This window comes from Nyctibius grandis, chromosome 3, assembly GCF_013368605.1.
Source record: "Nyctibius grandis isolate bNycGra1 chromosome 3, bNycGra1.pri, whole genome shotgun sequence".
Taxonomy (NCBI): domain Eukaryota; kingdom Metazoa; phylum Chordata; class Aves; order Nyctibiiformes; family Nyctibiidae; genus Nyctibius; species Nyctibius grandis.
Window position 1 is genome coordinate 50,745,305 of NC_090660.1, and position 14,674 is coordinate 50,759,978.

General features: G+C 35.9%; 1 protein-coding gene across 1 annotated transcript in view; it reads left to right on the forward strand.

Moving 5' to 3' along the window:
- Positions 1-250: 250 nt before the first annotated feature.
- Positions 251-14,674, forward strand: part of CDH19 (cadherin 19) — a 44,914-nt gene continuing 30,490 nt past the window's right edge. The window contains exons 1-6 of the mRNA XM_068397259.1: positions 251-448; positions 3,789-4,083; positions 10,809-10,928; positions 11,972-12,136; positions 12,955-13,139; positions 14,328-14,581. Of these exons, the coding sequence (XP_068253360.1) occupies positions 251-448; positions 3,789-4,083; positions 10,809-10,928; positions 11,972-12,136; positions 12,955-13,139; positions 14,328-14,581 (1,217 nt within the window). The remainder of the gene's footprint in view (positions 449-3,788; positions 4,084-10,808; positions 10,929-11,971; positions 12,137-12,954; positions 13,140-14,327; positions 14,582-14,674) is intronic.

Genomic DNA, 14,674 nt, shown 5'->3' on the forward strand with positions numbered 1-14,674 from the left:
CATAAAGGAAAGTTGAACACTTGACTTTCATACCAGGGTCTCTAAGAAAATCTCTGTTTTAATCAGAAACAGACTTTGTTACAGCTCTTTGCTTTTAGGGAGAGGAGGAGGTTTTAACACTGCAAATCAGCTCTTATATTAGCACAGAATCAACATATAAAAGTGGAAAGACAAAAATGATGTTTTGTCGAAGTTTTTTTCTTTTTTCTCCTTTTCCACAGACGAAAATTGATTGAAAGAAGGGTTCAGCATGAATTGCTACACTTTGCTCTCTCTCGTGCTGACGCTGGTTCAACTTTGGCCATGCTCTCCAAGCACACAGAACCGCAGTGCTCAAAACACGGATCAGTCTTTCACAGCAGTTCGAAGAGTGAAACGTGGCTGGGTATGGGAGCCACTTTTTGTGACTGAGGAGCAGACTTCAATGGTGCCTGTGTATGTTGGACAGGTATGATAATGATTCAAGGACAGTACAAGGTTAGATTTAACATACTGATTAGCAGCTTACTACCTTAACTTGGAAGACCAAGCATCTCCAGTGACCTGGAAATATCAAGAAAGGTAGAAAGAGGAGCTCAGGGTGCTGTAATTAGGCAGCACAAAATCTCTGCTTTCCTGTGACCTGGCTTAGGGCCAGAGAACTCCAAGAGCTAGAGGTTGTGGCAGTACCAAGGACCTTCCTTCACCTAGGTCTGCTGTCAAGGAAACTCCACATTCACTCTGTTACTAAAACTAGTTCCATACACAGCAGATGAAGGTATCAAGCTGAAAAGTTCCTTTCTGTCTTCTGAATGAAAGTTAAGGACTCATTTATCAACATCTGGCAATTTGCTTGTGCTATTTTTGGCACTGCATCAAAGCAGCCATACTGAGTGCAGTGTAGTTTACAAACAGTATTTAGCATGATTTTCTATTACACGAAGTAGCAGCTGATTTACCCCTCATTAATTTTTAATGAAGCAGATTAATACTAAATCCTTTTACCACTGAGAAACTACAGGAATCTGCATGGTTCATTAGATTAATGTAGGTTTAACACAAAGAGCAATTATTTTTTACCCTCCTTTAAAAATGTGCTTTAAGATAATTGTCTTAATGAGGCTTTATCTGCCCCTATTTTCTCTCTCTACTTATTATTATTATTTATTATTATTATTATTTATTATTATTATTTATTTTTGTACACTAGAAGTAACTGTAATCTTGAGATCTAGTTTTCTTTTCTTTAAGGCACTTTCTAGATGAATGAACCAAAGTAAGTTTAACTGCTAATTAACTAGCACTAAAATTTAATTGGGCCCAAAGGGTGAAGTGCTCAAAATTCATTAATTACTTTTTCACAGCCCCTTCAAAGTAACTACTATGGAAGTGTAATGTCTTACTTCTGAAAGAACAAGTGTAGACATACTCATTTTTTAATTAGTATTACTTTTCCCATAGCTAGAAAACAGTTTCTTGTAAAGAAACTTCACAAATGCCATGTATTTTCATACAGCTTTAGAAAAACTTCATAATCTTCCCTTTCTATTTCTCACAGGTTAACTATGGGGAATTTTTCTTGAAGATTAAGGTTAATTTATTGCGGTCTAACCATTGTCTAATCAGACATATTTACTTGCATCTTTTTATTGAGCAGAATATGCTCAGCTTTCAGTAAATGAAGTCATAGCCTATGATCAACACACAAATTTTTAGTAAATAAGGCCCTGAAGGAAACTGCATCAATGAAAATACAAAGGTAGACAGTCTCTGTTTTTAAGTCACTATACCATATCAACTTCTTTTCACAGTCAGATTCAGAGCTCAATCTTAAAATTTCCTTTAACATAGACTCAAGAATAATTTTCTACTATCATGTTTAAAAGAAATGTATCCATCAGCACTGCAGTGGCAGATGTATGAGGGCAAGTACATAAATTCTTGATCCCAGCTCTCGTTTACAACAGAAAGACCATTTATTGTTTTGTGTCTAGCTTAATAAAACAGGTAAACTGAGAACCTTCAGTATGCTTTCTTATCAAATGTAAGAGTCCTCTCATTCAATGTCATGAAAGTCTTTTGTGTATAAATGATTCTGAGTGAAGTGGTTCAACACAGGTTGTGTCTAAACAGCCAGTCCAAGCCATGTTTCCGGTCTCTAAGGGTTAGACGCACTCTGTGATCGCATCTGAACCCCATCTTAGGTTAAAGATCTAGGTATTCATCACCTTTCTCATACTCTGGGGTTCAGGACAAGGAAACCAAGATTTATGTATCAAAAAGAGTCTGTGGTGCCCCTTAGCCAGATGCCCGATTTAGATGGTGTTAAAATGATTTCGGCCAGACCACTCATAAAGGGGTGAACCTGTCCCATATCTTACACACAACTACTCAAGTTGAAAACGTTTGACTTTAAGTTGTTCATTTTTAAATGGTTCTAAATTCTCTAGCCTTGAAAATTCTCTCTTTTGTACTGGCAAGGGGAATTAACTCTGTATAATTTAGGGCTTAAATACTCTGACAGAACTCAGAGCAGGAACTCAAAACTGTTCCTCATATCTCAGAGCAGTGTCCCAGCCACATGCTGAATAAATTATCCATTTGATGCATGCAGACAATTATGCATTATGAAAATCTTCAAAAAGCATGGGCACTGTTCCTAAGAAAAGCTAAAATTATTTTTTCAACTTCAGAAGCTATTACAAAATATGTTGAGTAGATCCAATTGGGAAATGTGTGCTTTACACCCCATAGTTACTTCTTTTCCGCTCTGTGGCCTCATATCCTACCCTGAGCTGTAAGGTTAACAAGCACGAAGCAAAACAGGGAGATTATTGAAGTCAACAGGTAGACATACTATTTGTATGCAAAACCTGCTGCTTTGTAGGAGAAGTAGGTTGAATAAAACTCTCTTCTTTTTGTTGTATTTTTCAATTATTATCCAGGCTCTTAGAGATTTTGACATCTTTTGTTCTAAACCCAAAATAAATAAAGAAAAAATTAGAGATTAATGAGACAATGGAAATTGCTGTTCCCGTAAAATTCAGCTAAAGATGCTTGACATGTTAAGAAATTAAGTTATTGTTATTTAAAAAGTACTGTTACATATTGTTAACATTAACAGAACTATTTTCTTGGCACGAACAAATGCAGCTGGACCACAATGGTCTCCAGGGCTCAGCTTCATCAGAGGAATCATCATCATAAAGTTCATCTTAGCAAGACAACAGAGGATGCAGATCATCCTGGAAGGAAATGGAAAATGTCTATCAATTTGTTTCAGAATATATAATACAGGCTTGTACCACAGAATGGCTTTTCACCTCTTTAATATTTCAACAGAAGTAAACCACCATTGTCTCTCATATTTACACTTAGTATTGCTGAGTACAAAAAGAATATATAAACTTTATATAAAATATAAAACTTACAAAGTAGACCTGTCATTCGTAATAATAAAAAAAACATATAATGTTGAATGACCTTTGCATCGTTTTCAGCAGTTTATGGGAGCTGATAAAGCAATGAACTAAAGTAGGTGCTTACATACATTCCCTTTACTTTGAAGTGGCTGAAGCATTTTTTTTTTCAGGTTTACCATGCATTTATATGTCGGTTATATCAATACTTTAAAACCGAGCCATAACTGGTTGAAAATGTGACAATACCCTCTTTTAAACATTAGTATCCAAGACAGCTCACTAGTGACAGGATTCACTGTAGAATGAAAACAAACAAAGCCTAAAATGAATGTTCCAAAACTTTGTTACTCCCAAAATGTGGCTTATTTTTCTGTTTTGTTCTTGCAGCTGAAATCAGATTTAGACAAGCAGGATGGCAACCTAAAATACATTTTGACTGGGGAGGGAGCTGGAAGTATTTTTATCATAGATGAAAAAAATGGCAAAATTTACGTGACACAAATGCTGGATCGAGAAAAGAAACCCTTCTACACTCTAAGAGCACAAGCAATTAACAGGAGCACTCAGCTTCCTGTTGAACCTGAATCAGAATTTATTATCAAGGTTCGAGATGTCAATGATCATGAACCACAGTTCTTGGATGGACCTTATGTGGCCACTGTTCCAGAGATGTCACCTGAAGGTATGACATGCTGTGACCCAAAGTCTTTATTTCCTGATTTTTTTCTAGATAGCTATGTTGATATAAAATCTTAATAACGTATTTTATAGACTGCCTTTCAGTGAGAAGTAAGCAAACTATTTTACAAGCTTGGAAATTTGCAAAGGTATATGCTTAAACTGAAGGTTGTGCATACCTCTACTTAACATCCATGCCTTTAAATATTTAGGTATCTACATGTGTCCAAGTCCTTTTACAGAATCTGGATACATGCTTGGAATGACTATAGAGAGTTACCTTTCCCTTCAGTGATTCAGCCTTGAAATTGGTACTTTTAAAAATATATTACCATTCAAAATAGGCAGAGTACTATAACCAGTTCGTACTGCAAAGGAGATTTGGGGCTGACAGATTTCACTACTTTTTCAATCCGTATACCACCCTAGTCCCTAGAAAATTGTTCAGTGTACCATTATTGTTACAACCTGCCAGCTCTTCAGGCTTCTACCAATCTGAAAGAAAAGTAACATGTGCATAAACTTTGAAGATCTCTGACCTCAGTTGACTCTTTTAAGGACATAAATATAAGCTTAGCTGAATTGAAAAGTACTCAACAGCATCCTTCAGTCTACTCTGATTCTGCTAAATAATTAAACGATATGTCTTTATTATACTCTGTGTAGTATAAATCATACTGTATTGTAATTGGAAAAGAATCACATTCACATCACAGGCACTCATGATTTCCCCCCAAAGACAGGGATAGTTTCCTTCCTATAAGTAATGGTTTCAGAACAGAAAAGGTACTAATCTGGTGTGGGGCTGGTATGATGACCACCCTCAAACCACGTATGATGCGTACCTATTTATACTGCCAAGCCTCTTTCCTTATCAGTCAGCTTCTCTTCATTTGAATTAGATGGTGTGCAGTGAAGGACTGCCTTCTGATTTTCTAAGCCCATGAATTGTAATTTTTCTGTCAAGAGGAACAACTTAATTCCTGTACCTCTTCTTTCCCACCTCCACACAATTGAACAGGCCTGTACGAGGATCTGTCAGGTATCTGGAAACTTAATACAACAAATACAAAGCAAAGTCAACATCTGACAAATATAGGTGTATATATATACATATATGTGTACATACACATATGCATACATAATGTGTATACACATACATTTAAATCCTTAAAAAATCCAAAGCGTGAGGGCAGTTGACATAAACAAGCATGTTATAGATAGATGCTGTTATCTCCAAGTAGCTATCTTCAAAATCAAAGGAAAACTGGATTCTTTAACTCTTACAGAAAGAATCCCAGTAATCTTTTAAATTTGTACCTCTGTCTCTTTTGGTTGTTTCTATTGCAAATATTACTGAAAATAAATTCAAATATTGTGCTACTTAAAACAGTATGAATTAATGAAGTCATTAATGTAATAACATCAGGGATCACAAAAGGTAATAAAAACTATGTTTCATTCAGTTTTACTCATTCAACTTTTAGGCCAGATTCAGTGAATATTTTACAGGGTGCTGTAAACTTTATCTTCTTCTGCCAGCCTGGATAGCAGTTGCAAGAAAAGGATATTCTTGACTGGCGTTCAGTCAAAAGTGGGGTTAGTATACTAAATTCTGCCAGGAAGTAGCTCACCATCACTACCAGCAATAGCTACAAAAGACATCCATTTAATCCATTTATTTCCTAGTCATCCTGCTTATACCACCTTCTACCAGGGAAATCACGTTTGAGTGTATGACTGTTTCTTCACTGCCACTTTCTTTCATGCAGGCAGACTTATTTGTCTCAAGACTTCTGCATCTGAGCTATTGGTCAAATAACTTTTTCTAACATAATCAGTTGCTTTTTCAGAGGGTACTTTTAGCCTTTGCATCTTGCTCAGTCACTCAAGTTTGGAGAAGAGAAGATAGGTGCCTTGTCAAGGACCTTTGCATTTTTTTCATGTGCTCACAGTAGTAATGGGCCTAATTTATTGTCTAGATTTATCTGCGTATCTTTATCTGGGGTTATACAGATTTAGGACTTTGACAACGCTCTTTTTTATTTTCTTTTTTTTTTTTTCTCTGTGGTAAAACGTTGTTTATGAGGCACTTGGTGTCTTATAAAAATGTTTTTTAAATAGCTAATAATTTAGTATGGCTTGATTTATACTCACACAGACCTGTAACCATTCACAGAAGTATATCAAGCATTGACTTATGGATGCCTTCTATTTTATTTTCCTGTCTTAATGGTGAGCTTCTGTCTTAATGACGGTTATATGGAAAAAAAAGAAAAAAGTTAGGTAGGATGCTACTTATGGTCAAAAACAACAGTAGTAATCTTTTCCCGTATACCTCTGTTTCTCACCTGAAACCATCAACAAGCAGTTGACAGATGAGAAGTTTCAATCTATATTGACTTGATTTGGCTATAAACTGATACCTTAAAAATAAAAGGCTCAGCAGTCTTTATTGAATCTCCTGTGTCTTCTATTATATATTTAAATTCCTAAAATACCATATCAGTTCAGCATAAGATCAATTAGACTGCAAAAACCTTAGTTTATTTTGTGATATTCCTATAAAATAATAATAAAAAATTCCAGAAAAATGTAGAAATATATGAAATGGAAAAAAAATCAGGAGTAATACCACCTCCCATTTCTCAGAATGGGTGAAAAATAAAACAAGATCCCTGTGTGCCTCCTCTCTCAGACATGGACTACCTGAAAGAGTAAAATCAGAGTTTTGCAATCATCCAGTGTATGATATGTGAATCTAAGTCAGTCCTATGGATCTTGACATATTTTCTACATTGCTGCTTCTGTGTTTGACCTCTCCAGCACTAATACCATAGCTATGTCAGAGATCGTTCTTTCACCTACTTCTTCCATGTAGATGCTACTACACTTCTGGCATACTAGTGTATGTCTGACATATAGAATGTAAGTGGAGTGGTATATAATAGTATATGCCTTAACAGTGGTCAGCTCCAATGAAACAGCCGAGCCACACCATGAGGACTTTTCTGGGCTCACTTACCCTGCTTCTCAAAGGGTAGGGTAAAGCACTAAACCTTACAAGGAAATTTCTAACCTCCCAATAGACAGAAACAGTAACCAACTAAAATTTGCAACATTGGTACCATAACAGTTCATTATATCAGTGCTCTTCTCTCAGTAAAACAGAACATCATCTTGTATAATAAGGGATGTAAACCAGAATTAGTTTAAATGGTATGGTGCAATAGAGAGACTTGGCCTTAGCTCTGTTTCAGTGCTCTCTAGCAGCAGTGCAGCTCACTGATGCTGGACCTGGGATGTCCTAGTAATTTCCTCATAAAAAACATGTTCAGGAAGCGTGGTCAATACTTGGGAAAGCAGTTCACGGTTCTGAACATTTTGTCTGAATCTAAGAAAGCAAGGAATGAATAATTCACAGCCGGCCACTTGCCTCAGAGAAACACAGGAAAACAGAAAATAGGTACAGATAATTTTGCTTAAAGTTAGGTACAAATATCTATATATATATATACACTAATGTGTCAACAAATTAGAATACATTTTACTACTTTCTTAGCTCTCTTTTATCTTCAGTACTAAATTTTATTAGGATTTTATACGCTAGTGTCACAGCAAATGAAATGTGTGTCAGCAAATGGACTCTCTTCTGAGAACACAGGACTGTGGTTTTACCTCAGGCATTTGGTACAATTTCACATTAAGTGTCTTCCACATAGTTGTTAAACTTGTACAAATGCAGTATATCTGATGGAATAGTTAAGAGTCAGATGCAATAATATATCAGTACTTAATGTTTTCATAGATTTCAAGCTCTAGTTAGAAAAATGAATAACTATTTGTCTTATGAGGGCCCTATAGTTTACCAAATGGGCTCCAATATTCAAGTGGCACTACTATGTTTTGCACAAGAAGGGTAAAACCGAAGCTGCAGGAAGACAAAAAAAAATCTTATAGAGCAATCAGCAAAATATAGTTTGCCTTAAATGAAGCTAATAAAAAGCAAAAAAAAAAAATGTGTAAGCATGTTTACTATCTAGCTTAAGACATTACTGTGTACATAAAACACATATTTGGGGCTAAACTTTATATCAACATCACATAGACACCCATATTCAAAAATGCATGTTTGAAAGCCCACATATTATTCAGTTATTTTGTCTCTGCCATGATATCCATTTTCACATAAATGTTCTGAAACTATATCATGATTGGATTGTCAATTATATCATGTCATGGCTGGGCTGTCAAGAGGTGGAGTTTTGGGGTTTTGTTTGTTTGTTTGGGAGGAGGGTTATGTGTTAATTGATTGTTTTAAAAGATATTACTTGTATTTGATCAATTATTCTTCTCCCAACCACAGAGTTACAAAAAATGGTTTTTTTGAGTTTTTGAGTACCTAATATTAACACTGTAATTTCTATCACTGAAATACAGATGTCTAGGTAAACATGATTCCATTCAGCAAATGGCTTGCTTTGTTTGCTGCAGGTTAGATGTATAAAGAAATACAGGCTTCATGGCAGTGAAAAATTAAAAACTGAAAAAGTATTCTAAACCCAGGATAACATTTTTCTTCTTATTATTACATAGTCCATATTAAATGTAGAGGTATATATAGTGATCATAAAATCTTTCTCCTAAAAAACTGTGAGAAACCATAGTCCTCTCTTTACATGGTTTCCTGCCACCCCAGTTTAAAAACAGTTTTCCTCCCGAGAGGCAGGAGATCTGTTATTTCTTCCCTCCAGGTTGACTCCCTCTTTACCAGATGCCCCTTGCCTGCTCACTTTTCCATTATATCCACCAGCTGCATCTCGCTGAGCCCAACTGAGCAAATTCCATGCTTCTGCCTTTTGTTATATTCTGGAAAAGTCAACAGGCAAGCAGAAAAGTAGGCTGGGGCTTAGAGAAGCAGCAAATGCTGTTTTAGATTCAACATTTCTTTCTAGTAGTTAGAAACTGTGCAGAAGATAAATCTACCTTTAAATGACAGAGAGATGCAAAAAACTGCTATGATAACTTTGCAGTCCTATATTTGTTGGATTTTGTTCCTGATTTGTTAAATATGGTGCCTAAACAAGTCCATTTCTAAACGTGGTTGTGGGCATTTGGGTTTATTTAGTAGAAAATGGCATTTATAACAGACTGTACCTATTGGATTATTCATAGTTCTTGAACCCTTTCTAGCTAGCACTCCATTTTTTTTTCAAAGCAACTGCATTCTCGTCATGATAAATTGTCTTAGAGGATGAATTTTCTGTATTACTTAGAACAGTTTCCATAAACCATAGATGATAAGAAGTTAACAGTTGGGTAGATGAGGATTTCCTTTACCCTTCAGTCTTATTAAAGAATACTGTTATTTCTGAAGCATGTATGTGCCCTGATTAAATATTAATCTGTCATTTTATCTTTAAATTTCTTTAGGGCAATAGGGAGCGATATATATACATGTATATGTCTATACACACACCTAATATACACCTAAATATGAGAAGTTTGGTATTGCAAGTATGTTTTGAAGGACATGTAACTCCAAAAGTTGGTGGCATTTAATAACATTTTACTGTACCTGCACTCTTGGAGAAGATAACATGCATTATAGAATCACTTGGAGTGCTGCTGAATAAATAGAGAAAAAATGTAAAAAGTATTTTTTTAAATAATCAAAATATATCATTCAGCGTAACCTTGTATGAGAAAGTCTTATTCATTTCTGTTTAAAAATAGAACTATTGAACTGCTAGAAAGCTCAGAAATTAATATATTTGTTTTATTGGGGATAAATATCAACTTTGAGCTTGCCATTAAAAAGGTATTTCTGGTATAACTCCTTGCACTCCATCATTTCTTTTTTTCTCCTCCAGCATAACTATACAGCTATATTGGTAAGCAGGTGCAACCGTGTGAACATGTGCCAGAAAGTTTTAGAAAGTAGCTTGATTTCCCGCCGTTCCTCATGAGAAGTGATATTTGTATTCTTATGCAGAACCTAGGTGAGGAAAAAAGACAAAATAATTATTACCTTACAAAATGATACTACTGTGAATATTTTCTTTTAAATTACAATCATCACTGATGGTGCCATGAGATTGCTGTCAATCTTGTATCTAGGATATAACCAGCTTCCAGCCAGAGATGAAATCAAGCTCTGCAGATGGATTCTGCTGTTTCTTTTGCTCTGGGGATTCTGCCGTAACTCTTACACTGGGACAGGCTCATTAAAGACTCAAGGATAAAAAATGTTATCAGAGCCTACATGGATGCTTTGCATGCTAATAATTATTTTCTTTATCACCAATGGGCCTACTGGTGATAAAGTATCTGTATTTTCTTCTTTCCATGGGAAACTTCTATACAATACTTGAAGAATGTACAAGGGGAGGAGAAACAATTTCCTGTACTCCATTCACATACCAGAAATTAGGGGAAAAGGCATAAGAAATAGTATTTTAAGCAACATAAATATAATGCTGAAAAGTCATACGCTATTTATTTTTATTTGAATTGAAAATTTGAATGCAACAAGAACAGTTGCTGAGGAAATATTTTCCCTTTTTAATCATAAATTTTAGAATTTGCCATTTGCTCCTGTAAATTTTCAGGGCTGTTTGCTGATATAACTGGTATTTCAAAAGGTTTTTAAAGAGTTTACATTTTGTAATTATGAGACAATTTATACAAGAAGAAAATAAACATAATCTGTTTTATTTTTTCCTTGAGGTACTTCTGTTACACAGGTAACAGCTACAGATGGTGATGATCCTTCTTATGGGAATAGTGCCCGTCTGCTTTACAGTCTCATTCAGGGACAGCCTTATTTCTCTGTGGAGCCAAAGACAGGTACTACAAATGATCTTGTAATTGAAAACATTCATAAACTAACATAAAATGGATGTGAGCAAAAATGTCTTTCTTCATTTCAACACAAAGATCAACTGATACGACCCTACACTTGTACATCTTTGCATAGTTTCTAGATCTAAAAAAGATCAATTCTTTCTCTCATAGGAAGCTAAAATTCTTTCTCTCTAGAGAATCAACAATTTATTTAGCAAACTATCTTGCTAAGGAAAAGAGTTGGATTCTGAGTACCTCATCCAACAAATGCTGGGTCTCTTTAGCTTGGAGAAGAGGAGACTGAGGGGTGACCTCATTAATGTTTATAAATATGTAAAGGGCAAGTGTCATGAGGATGGAGCCAGGCTCTTCTCAGTGACATCCCTTGACAGGACAAGGGGCAATGGGTGCAAGCTGGAACACAGGAGGTTCCACATAAATATGAGGAAAAACTTCTTTACGGTAAGGGTGACCGAACACTGGAACAGGCTGCCCAGAGAGGTTGTGGAGTCTCCTTCTCTGGAGACATTCAAAACCCGCCTGGACGCATTCCTGTGTGATATGGTCTAGGCAATCCTGCCCCGGCAGGGGGATTGGACTAGATGATCTTTCGAGGTCCCTTCCAATCCCTAACATTCTGTGATTCTGTGATTCTGTGATTCTGTGAAATGGACCTAGGAACACTTCTGGGTTAACAGCTCTATGACTCATTATGTGACATTCCTATCTCTATGTTGGAGAAGCCACAGATACGTGATATTCCTCCAAAATCCTTATTTCTGGGGAAGAAAGAAGGTTACATATGGTAGAGGAGATATATGGTGTGTTCTGCTCCCCAGAACTCTAAGCATGTAGAATGGATCTGTCACACAGTGTAGATGTTGTCATGAGTACTAATTCCCAGTATTAACACAGTAGTGCTGTGCACGGTCTGAAATGTAAATTTGTAACTGTCCAATGATGTGTTTTATACTCGTACTATATGGTCAAGTGTTGGGAAAAAATGGGACTATTATATGTTATTATATTATACTTCTCATTTTCAGGGGTCATCCGAATGGCTTCCCAAATGGATAGAGAAACAAAAGATCAGTATTTGGTCATCATCCAAGCCAAAGATATGGTTGGGCAACCAGGGGCATTTTCAGCAACAGCCACTGTTACCATCAACCTCTCTGACATTAATGACAATCCACCTAAATTTCAACAGCGTGAGTATAGGTTAATTACAGTAGTTGAAGTCTTGAGGAAATTTAGATCTACTGTACCTCTATTAAGTTCACTGACAGGTCTTTTCAGAAGAGGTCTGTGTTTTAACTTCGGCATACATATTTAAATAAAAATAAAATTTAAAAAATTCCACACAAAATCTCAAAAACAAAGAGGAAAAGAAAACCTAGCATTACAAAAGACTTCAGGCCTGCTGTTTTTATTGCTAGGCTTTGGAGACAAATGTCTTACTAAACTGCTTTCCATATAGTTTGCCCTATGTAAACCTAAAATCTGGGCAATGGAGTATTTAGTACCATTTTCACTCACCTTAGAGTCATAGAATCATAGCACAGTTTGCGTTGGAAGGGACCTTAAAGATCATCTAGTTCCGACCCTCCTGCCATTGTCAGGGACATCTTCCACTAGACTTCTCCCGTCTTCATTCTTTGCTGACAGATACTGTAAACTTTTTGGCAAATGATGTGACCTTTTCTGTCCATGGAGTTTCTAGCAGATGTGGGAGCTGCTAGCTGCACTGTCAGGAAGAACTAGTGAAATACAGGTGGGAAGTGCTGCCCTCTACTGTTTTTTCACCCTGTTGGTTCTCCTTAGGTCTTTATTTACTGCTAAAGTGAAGCTGAGAGAAGAGAATGTTGTTATCCCCTGCCCCCAAGATTTATCCATTGCTGGATTAGATCCATTTTTCTAATAAAAGCTGGGGGTTTTCCCAGACTTTCTGAGAGCCTCAGGCCATCATAGCTACTACAGCTATTAACCATGGCAGATCACTAAACTGTGTCAGTATTTGCTTCTTTAGGACTCTACTATATGAGCATCTCTGAAGAGGCTCCTGTGGGCACTACTGTAGGCAAAGTCTTCGCAGAAGACAGCGACATAGGGGAGAATGCAGCCATGAACTATTTCATTGAAGGAGATAGCTCAGATGTTTTTGACATCATTACTAACAATGAGACTCAAGAAGGAATTATCTTATTAAAAAAGGTGAGATCTTAGGAACCTTCTAAAAAATCTCTAAATACTGGAAAGAATTTCCTGAAGCAAGCCGGATGTTTAAAAAGGACCTATTGCTTTGGATTCTGCTATTTTTTGTTTCTTCAGGGTTTGTGATTTGATGGAGATATTAGGGGGATAAAAAGAAACATCCTTTTATTTCTATTTAATTTTTGAATCATTCCTATTACTTCTGAACACAATAGTTGCAGTCAAAGTATCTTAATGTTATTCCTAACTGTGCAACAGGGTGTATCCCATTGAGAAAATGTTCTCTCTCTTCTGTGCATCATCTGTAAAATCTTTATCAATAAATTGTACACAATATTTCCTCACTTCCAACACCTCCTGTTAAACTTAACTGAAGCCAGAATGTTTTACAGGATTAGACAGACAGTGGACTTTTTGTTATGACATGGCTTTGAAAAGACACTAAATACACCCCAAAATACACCGGTTTAGAAATTAAGATATTTAAGAGTCTTTGATACTGTATGATGTATTTTGGAACCAAATCGGAAGATTTCTGGGTCATCTGGGTCATCATCTGAAATGATGATAGAGTTTGATAGTCTAATGAAATCCAGGAGCCTGAAGAACTGAACGCTATAAATTTGGTGGTTTTTATTTCTATTTGGATTTATTATAATTCAGGAAGGTATTTATTTAGTATTTCTTTTTTTTAATTACAGACAATCATCATTATCTGGTAATATAACTACATTTTTATTAAACACTCATTGTTGCCTTCTGGAATTTATTTCCTCTAGACACTAAATTTTAACACATTCATCTTAACCTTTACATATTAACTGATTCACATTGTTTATGTAAGAGTAAAGAATAGTGTTCACGAAGGTTATACCTATGCTGGAAACACAAGTACTAATAGAAGAAGTTGTTTTCCTTAGGGCTGACATTCTACAGGAAGACTTCTTTTACACTGTTTAACTATAACACTAAAGACAGCCTACATGTGAAAGCAAACAATGGTTTAGCACAGTTTAATTTTAAAGTGTGTTTAACATTAAAAAAGAAATCTTAGAAGTAACTACTTTTGAAACACTTCCAAAAGAAGGGTAGCACTATTTTGTCTTTACTTTCACACCACTTATTGAACTGTATTTAATTCAAAAGTGGAGGAAGAAATATTCCACATCTCACTTTCTTTCTTAACAGAGAGTGGATTATGAGAGCAAGAGGAGATATGGTATTCAAGCAAAAGTAGTAAACAGGTACATTGATGATCGTTTTCTGAAAGAAGGACCATTTGAAGACAAAACCGTTGTCAAAATCAATGTGGAAGATGCTGATGAACCTCCAGTTTTCACCTTGGAGAACTATGTGATGAAGATTGCTGAAGCGGCTGTGAGTGGCTCGTTAGTGGGCATTGTAACTGCTAGAGATCCAGATGATGATGACTGCCCAGTCAGGTATCTAACTTATAATGTGAACAGGCCTCAAATATAAATGTAGTTGGGATTCTCAAAGGCTATTTTTGTTCCTTACTTTGGCTCATTATTACA